The sequence below is a fragment of the Calliphora vicina genome, chromosome 4 (genome assembly GCF_958450345.1).
Source record: "Calliphora vicina chromosome 4, idCalVici1.1, whole genome shotgun sequence".
In the NCBI taxonomy this organism is placed as follows: Eukaryota; Metazoa; Arthropoda; class Insecta; order Diptera; family Calliphoridae; genus Calliphora; species Calliphora vicina.
In genome coordinates, this window is record NC_088783.1 from 28,473,582 (window position 1) to 28,482,816 (window position 9,235).

General features: G+C 32.7%; 1 protein-coding gene across 1 annotated transcript; it reads right to left on the reverse strand.

Annotated features, from left to right (window-relative positions):
* Positions 1-2,223: 2,223 nt before the first annotated feature.
* On the reverse strand, positions 2,224-8,974 carry LOC135958971 (pancreatic lipase-related protein 2). Its single transcript, XM_065509923.1, has 4 exons — positions 8,619-8,974; positions 3,127-3,281; positions 2,591-3,067; positions 2,224-2,496 (listed from the first exon to the last, which is right to left on the reverse strand). The coding sequence occupies exons 1-4, from the start codon at positions 8,819-8,821 to the stop codon at positions 2,225-2,227; spliced, it is 1,107 nt and encodes a 368-aa protein (XP_065365995.1). The 5' UTR covers positions 8,822-8,974; the 3' UTR covers position 2,224.
* Between the last annotated feature and the right edge of the window lie 261 nt (positions 8,975-9,235).

The window sequence follows — 9,235 nt, forward strand, 5'->3', positions numbered from 1 at the left end:
TGGTAGAAGTAGAAGTAAAGCAAAACTTCCAGCATACGACGATTCGTTGGTACAAAATTCGACATTTTCAAAACAAAACAAAAAACGTTGTTGTTTAAATGATAAATGATGGATATGTATCCTTCAAAATTAAATATTATAACTTAAAAACTACACGCAGAGAAAAAATATAATTGGACATGGTTACTGTAACCATTTAAATAGTGTTACAAGATTTTTAACAATATTATAGTCACAGTAACTATTTACATGATTGTGGTAACCATAATATGGTTAATTTATGATTCACATGATTGTATCAACCATATATATGGTAACAGTAAACAAATATATGTTTGTGACAACCATATTTATGATGATTAATTTTATCATAATATGTTGTTCTCAGATTATGATAAGCCTTAAGCCGAGAGCAACATAATATGATAAGTCCTTCATCATATGAATGGTTGTCACAAACATATATTTGTTTACTGTAACCATATATATGGTTGATACAATCATGTGAATCGTAAATTAACCATATTATGGCTACCACAATCATGTAAATGGTTACTGTGACAATAATATAGTTAAAAAACTTGTAACAATATTGAAATGGTTACAGTAACAATGCCCAACTATATTTTTTTTCTGCGTGTATTGGAAATCCTGAATTTTTAAGTTCAGTATTCTTTTTTTTCACCAAGTTGTATTTTCAATCATTATTTTAACTATATTTTATTGAAGGGTTTATAAGATTCGGCACAGTCGAATATAGTTATCTTACTTGTTTTTTAATAGTTATGATACAAATGAATTCAGACAATTTTCTTAAAAGTAGAAACCATAGGGTAAAAATAATTACTCTCTCCCAAATATTATGAATTACACAACAACAAAATACATTGATTTTGTTGTTGTTTTTGACAACAGACTTAAGTTTTTTGTCTCAGTAACGCTTCTATGTACATATGTATTATTCTGTCTGAAGTAGTGGAAAAATCTTTAGAAATAATAATTTTGTGAGCAAAATATGGAAAATTGAGCTATATTCTCTAAAAGACTTTTACTTTTCTAAATATTTGCTGGGTTATTCCCTATTGTTAGTTTGGGTAATCGCACATACACAGCTCAACTGTTCATTTCTATATTTTACGCATAAATGCATGCGCATGCATGCAACAATACCAGACGAGTGGAATTATGCGTTTATTTGGAAAACCAGGCAGCCAAGCAACCAGCCAAAGTGAATTTTAAATGAAATTTTCAAATTAAAATACTATTACAGTGTTGGAGATTACCTTACTTGGTTCCCAGCAGTTAAGCAAGTAGTCAATGTATCCCTTAAAGACAGTAATTGTCACAAATGTCTTATCACTTGGCTGACTCCATTTTGGTCACTTGACATGTGTGTGCATTTTGTAGTGCAGCGTGAAAACAATTGGTTACTTCATACATCCCAAGTAATCCAGCGTGAAGACAATTGACACTTAAGTGTCTCTAAGTAATCTGGAGTGTAGTCACTTTAAACGTTTTGTGAGTAATATGTACAAACTGGTTTTATACAAATTGTGTTGATATAATTCTCATACTGTTTATTTTTATTTTTGCTTAAGTATACTGATATCTGATGTAACATATGGTCACTTTAGTGTCTCTTAGTAACCTATGGTGAAGTCACTTCAAATTTTTTTTTGTACTGCACTTCATTTTACCCAAGAGGGTTGTCGGAGGAAGGTTTGTTTACAAGCAATCTTTTATTGGACTCTCTATGATATGTATTTTTAGCTTACTATTAATACATGATGAAATATCTGGTTATATAGCTAGTAAGGTAACTGCAGTTATGTAACCAGTATGTGAATCCAATGCGTTGACTACTTTGAACCAGCTATCAGACAGTCTCATTGTAATCAAAAAGGGGCATGCACGTGTTAAAATAACTAGTCACGTAGCTATTGAAGTAACTAGTTCACCCTAAATGATGGGTAAAATCACTAGTTCGAGACTGTCTCCTAGAACTGCTGGGTTGTTGATACTCTCACACACACACAAATATTCATACACCTACACAAACACACACTCTCAAACACATGTACATATTTCCAAAAACAAGTAAAGCTCATGATCCTTTTATATCCATAAGGCATTTATTACTTCGAAAAATCACAAAAACAAAGTCAAGTCGAAAAGAGCAATATTTGTACACAAAAAAACCGGCCTATACACTTATACAATGTCATTAACCGTAACGACTGTTCCAAAGTTGTGAAGTCTGCCAACGTCGTCTTGTTGTCTGCTTTACATAGGGCTTATTGGGCTGCGTATCGAAGTAGAAATTACCATGACTCACACGTTGTGAATGAATGCCAAAACGACCTCGACGATTGTTCCAGCACATACCACGGCCATAGTTCTTATAACTATCACAATGGTAGCCCATAAAGGCATAAGTAGGATCCATGGACTGTTTGAAAAACACAGCCGCTGTGGAATGACTGCATGCAATGGGATCTGTAGTGAAATAACAAGAAAACAACATAAATACATACGTATGTACATACATATACAAATATCACATTTTTCAATTAAGCAAATTAAAACTCACTGGTATTTTGCATATCCTGTAGATTCATAAAGTTACGGCAATTACGCTGCGGAGCCTTGCCACCATTGGGATAGAAGTCAGCATGTCCGGCTTTCACACCCGATCCCAAAGTACCAGCTGATGTGTGTAGAATTTGTACAAATTGTGCATCACTCTGATCCAGTCTATACTTGGGCGACACCACCGAGGGCGTGGTGAATAGTGGACCCGCCGGATCTAGACCTATAATCTGTTCAACTTCACCATTGAGAGCAGCTCCTGCAAAACCAGCTGCATGTGCTCCTAAACTATAGCCAGCTATAGTTACATTTTTACGGCTAAAATTATTAGAACTTAACTGCTCCAAAGCTTCAACAATACCCGCCACAGTTAGTCCCACATCAAAGATAGACATGGAAGCAGTCTTGTAATCGTTCTGTGACAAGTGGCCCCAATCGACAACGCAAACGCTGCGATCGGGATCAAAAAATGTCCAAGCTGAAGTAAATATGAATTATTAAATGTTATCATCTTGAAAATGTCAATAGTTTACTTACTTCTTAACATTTCCTGTACCCATCCCTTACTGCCCTCATCATTCCAGCCATGCAGGAATAAAGCCAGTTTTCTATTGTTATCCAGGAGACGAAAACCTTTCAAGTCTCCCAGTTGCAAGCTGAAATGTGCTTCCTCACCTATTCTTTTATTTGAGCTATAAATAATATGTTTCACTGTTAAATAGGTCTCTTACGCTGGTATTTGAGGTCTCTTAAAATGAAATCTTGAGTTTGATTGAAAAGTTATTACAAAAGCTATAATTTCAAGGAACTTTACTATGTACACAGAGAAACCAAATTCGTGATGCCAACCGATTTTGTTGCCATCGAATGATTCTACCTTAGTAACCGAATTTTACAGTTGTGGGTAAAAAATTTTAGAAGGAGTAATAAAAATTTGGTTATTTCAACCAATTTTCTTCTTTATTAACTGACTTTCTGTTGAAAGAACCGAAAAATTCTATGTGTGCAACCGAATCATTCGATTGGCAACAAATTCGGTTGCTACTACGAATCTGTTTTCTCTGTGTAATAATAAATAAATATTAAGTCATAGAATAAAATATATGTACATGGAAGCGTTACTGTTTTTTTGTCAGCCATACACCACCATAGTGGGGAGGGTATAATGCGTCTGTGCAGATGTTTGTAACGCCCATAACGTCAAACACCCACCTTAAAGTATACCGATCGACTTAGAATCACTTTCTGAGTCGATTAAACGATGTCCGTCCGTCTGGTTGGCTGGCTGGCTGTCCATGTAAACCTTGTGCACAGAGTACAGGTCGCAATTTTGAAGATATTTCGATCAAATTTGATACATATTATTTGAAACTGACTGAAATCGGTCCATTATTTCACCTAGCCCCCATACAAATGTCCTTCCGAAATTGGACTTTATCGGTCATAAATGTTTAATTTATAAACGTATCTCCACAAATTGCGCTCCAAATAAGTTTTATATATACAAAATTCATGTCACCAAATTTTGTTACGATCGGTCCATAATTAGTCATAGCTCCCATATAGACCCGCTTCCGAAAATCACTTTAACGTGCATAAATCGCTTAAAAATTTTGGTATACACACAAAATTCAACATAGTTAACTTTCATATATACATAAATCACACAACCTAATTTCATGGTGATCGGTCCATAACTGGTCATAGCCCCCATAGAAGGCCCACTTCCGAAAATCACTCAAAAATATAAATTATTGAAATTTTAAAAGAAAAATGTGTTTGCTCTTTTACTTAGTGTAGGGTATTATATGTTCGGGCTTGACCGACCATAATTTCTTACTTGTTTTTACTTACAGCTGACTAGTTCTACCCTATGTATTAAAAGTTTAAAATCATAATTCCAAGTTGTTTCGTATCTATAAAAAGTCAGTATTTTATTATGTAAATAATATTGTTTTAATCCAATTTCTACCTGCAGATTTTGGTTGAAACCCCTAGACAGCGTGAAAACGGTCATCTATCTAGTATTCAGATATGTGTTGGGTTCTTCTCTTAACTTTCCAAAAATATAATGGGTAAGTTTGTAATATATACTTAATAAATAATACTTTGGCAAGTATCGAACATGGAGGAGTCAAAGATTTCCACTTAACTATTACTAGATTTTAGAAAACATAATAAACGATTAAGCTGAACTTGTTTGGTCCTCAAAGGATTAAGAAATTGAGAAAAATGGCCTTAATCAGTTAGCCTGCCGAAAAAAAGATAATATTTTGTGCAGCCCTTCAAAGAATATCAGCATTTTTAAGAAATCTAAACTTGTTAAAATGATTTGCGGAAGTGGGCATTATATGGAAGCTATAACTAATTATGGACCTGTGCTGAATTTAATTTGGATATCTATATAACTAAGATATTTATGAGAATTAACTATTTTCTCACTATGATGGTGTAGGGTATAAAAACCATCAATAATCTCACAGCACTTATTTGTCCTAAAAAATTTTGTTCTTTTGGTGCAGTGTTTTTTTTTTTTTGATCAAGTTTTTGAATTTAATCGATATTCTAATATCTGGTCGGAATAAAACTCCTCTTTTCATTTTGTCGCAGATAATTTTGGGCTTTATTAGATAGTGGAACTTTTATCCATCTCATCTTTTATGGAAACTCAAGCATTTTTTCATCAGAAATCAGTGGACGTGGATCGGAATGGAAAATAAGCTTGCGTAAAATTTACAATTCTCAAGAAGCTTGTTCAATGATATGAAAAGATATAGAAGTGCCTACTAAAGAATATCCTACGATTTGCTTAAAAATGTCTGTTTTTATCCCGGGAATTACAATTTTGTCACTACCCGATTCCCGGGATTTTTAGTCGGGATTCACGGGAATTAAAATCTGAAGAGGAACAAATCAAGATCCGCGTAACAGTTTATATTTTCATTAATTTTTTTTCTGTTAATATTCACATTTTCTGTGTTGCGGGTGAAGGGACTTTTAACTCTGGGGTGTATCGAACACCGGCTTCGCTAAAATCACTTTTTCTGTATATCAAAATTTTCTGAAGTACTATCATATAAAATCAAAAAGAAATTTTTGGTTCACAATATCAATAAACTGTACCATATTATATATCATATTAAAGGTATTGTGAAGCACTATTCAATGATACCCATAACGATCACTTTGTTTTCCAAATATATGAGAAATGTACTATTATATGTATTGACTTTAAATTCATATAACTCTTAAACTAAGAGAGAGCAGGGAAAAATATTAACGTTTTTGTGCTTCTAATTATGAGAGCTATCAACACCAAAGAAATTATAAAAATGCAAGCTGTTTCGCTGTTCTTGATTTATACCTCTGAAGAAACTACAAAAAAATAAGTTAGAACTCTATTTAAAAAAGTGAACATATTTTTTACATTTTTTCTTTGTTGTTGTAGCAGCAGTGTTTGCTGAGTTGGCAGCCCTTGGCTGAGTGAACACGGGTCATTCCAGTGCGTAGAACCGGCTGTCGCGTTTTTCGTTTATATCTCCGCTTATTATTATTATTTATTTGGGGTTTTTCGAATGAACATTTAAAAAAGCATATGAAAAACTGCACGATCTGGAAATAAAGGTGAATAACCTTCAATGCCAAGATTGACCGGTGCGAATTATTCCAGAAGGCACTAGTTGAACAAAGGCCCCTACTTTTGATGGCGGCACACCATTTGGTATTTTCAAGTATAGAATTGATTTTGGCCATTTTGGTAACAATGACGGCTTTATAATGAGCCTGTTTTGCAGATGTTCTATTATAAAAAAAATTCACTTTTAAATCCAGTAATTTTGAAATTTTCGAAATCAACATATATTTGATTTTTTAACTATTCAGTTAAATGTATTGAATTCATTCCTTTTACTAAAAGGCTTATGAAATTTTCTATTCATTTTGAAAATGATTAAAAGCTAAATAAAACTGAATGAAGAAAAATCATTTTAACTCAATTTGTAGTAGATTTGAATTAACAAAAATTTAATCATTCAAAGTTTGAATAAATTCTGTTATTATTTAACTTCAAAATTAATTCAAAAAAAGGTCGGGAAATTAAAAACCCTATTTATAACAAATTGAGCTGATTCCAATTTTTATTAAGAGAAAAACGTCGAAATGGATCGGACACGATCTAAGAAAGAAGTTGAAATGAAGTCAAGTAGCTCTAGAGTGGAATCCTCAAGGACAAAGACCACTTGGAAAAAAAGCTTGAGGTATTAAAAACATTAAAGTGGACATGAAGAATAGTTATTAACTTTAGAACGTCAAAAACGTGAATCAGTGTTGGTCCGAACTGTACAGCATTTGATAGAGTGATTAATTTCTTAAAACTTTAAATGTCTTTTGTCGAAATTTATGTTAATATCATTATCACAATAAAATATTTTTCTGATATTGGGGGTAGGGTGAGTTATAGACCGATCCTCACAAAAGATGATAGAAAGATTTAGTTTCACATAAAACTTGTTTACGGATAATTTCATCAATTATTATAAGACAATTATGAATATCATTTTCTGGGTCATTTTCTGAGGAGGACTACTTAGAACTAATTTGTGCAACATTTTATATGGATTGGCGCGTAATCAACATATTTATTTATTACTCACACAGTTTTCCGGGGAGCATTTGTATGGGGCTAGGTGAAATCATGGATCGATATTGGCCGTTCTAAAAACCCAACAAACCTAATCAACAGAGAGAATTTGTGAAACATTTTAGCCAGCTAGCTCCTTTTGTTTGGGCCCTATCGTGTTTTCAACAGACAGACAGAAGGACGGACACAGCTAGATCGTCTTAGAATCGTATGAGGACCCAGAATATATATACTTTTTGGTTCTATGACCAATATTTGTATATGTTACAAACAGAATGACAAAATCAATATACCACCCATCTTTTTTGATGGTGGGTATGCAAAATATATTTTTCACTGTTAGAATATCAATAATAGCGAACAATAACACAGTGCAATAAACACACGGTCATGACAGTATATGTTAGATTCTACTATTAAAGTGTAGTAAAACCCTCTACTCAGTTTGGCGATTTTGGTGACCACTTTTTTTATGGTCCTCCAAAGATTCTGAAATTCAGTGGGGCTTCAAAAAAAAAGGTGTCATCAGTTTTTGGTAAACAGCTTATTCAGACTTGGTAATATCGCATAACTATCTATGACAATAATATAGTTAAGAGTCCACCAAACAAATTTTGTATAAATTTTTTTCCAAAAAAATAGCGAATGATGCTTCTTCTACTTTATTAACTTTAGACCGCAAACTCTTGATAATTCGACTCATCTTTAAGTCGATTACATTTAATTTTCATTCTAATGCAACTAAAATTTCAAAATTTCTAAACCAGTGTTATTTTTTTCAATTAATTTAAATATAATGTAAGAACATTTAAAATATTTTAGTTAGTGGATGATGATTTAACACAGTTCACTATTTATAACATCACTTAGTATTTGACGAAATGAGATTAATATATTATTATTTGCCGAATATTCTGCAGATTTCACTACATAACTGAAATTATTTCCGCCAACAATCAATAAACAATTAATGAAATGTAAAATATTTCATATTTTTTCATTTTTATGATTCAATTTCTTATTATTATTACTTCTTTATTTATTTTCTTTCTTTTATTTAAGCTTTTGCTTCTTAACTTGTGCTTATTAATTATAAAAATAAAATATTTCTTTCACACAAATATCTTACATAGTTTAGCAGTTAACTTAGGGCATAATTTAATAAACATTAACTGAAATTAGCATATGTTTAATTTAATTTGCATATCGAAACAAAAGCAAACACGAAAATCAATAGATAAAAACAAAAACACAACTTTACGCACTTTCTAAGGCAACAACTCTGTTAATTCTATTTTTTAAAATATGATATTCAAACTCAAGACCCATTTTCTAGAGTAAACTAGAGATTAAAACGCGCAAGCGCACGCACGCACTAGCATACACTTACGTTGTACGACATTCAAAAATAATGCCATAATTTAGTTGAGCACGATTGAGACTTGTTCGTAACATGGTCTCTTGTAAGTAGCGAAATGTACTCGTCATCGCATGCCACTTGTGGCCGATGGCTATACTGAATTTTGGTTTAACTAATAAAATGACTAAAACAAAGGCGGCGATGCTCACAAAATGTAAATGCAGGAAATGCATTTTTCTCTGCGATAGTTTAAGGCGAATTTCCGTTTGATTTTGTATTAAAAGCTTCAACTCACACACACGTTCAATCTGAACCGAATCACACACGACATTAATTCTCTTTGAGCTTTAGACTTTGGCTTCAACCAAATATTCGAAGAAACGTCTTAAAGTGAGATCTTCAAACAAAATTTAACAATACGTTTTTCTGTTTTGTCTGCTGCTTTTTTTTCTACTACACATGGGAGTGTGAGAAGTCTGTTAAATTTGAAATTTACTTTCTTGCTGTGTAACGTTGATGATGCCCGGTGGCATGTAACTGCTAGTGCTACTACAGCAGATACTGGTGCTGACAGTTGTCTTCACCGTCACCTTCGTCTTTATCGTTATCTTGTTTATTTTTGTTTTTGTAACAGTTGTTGTGATATT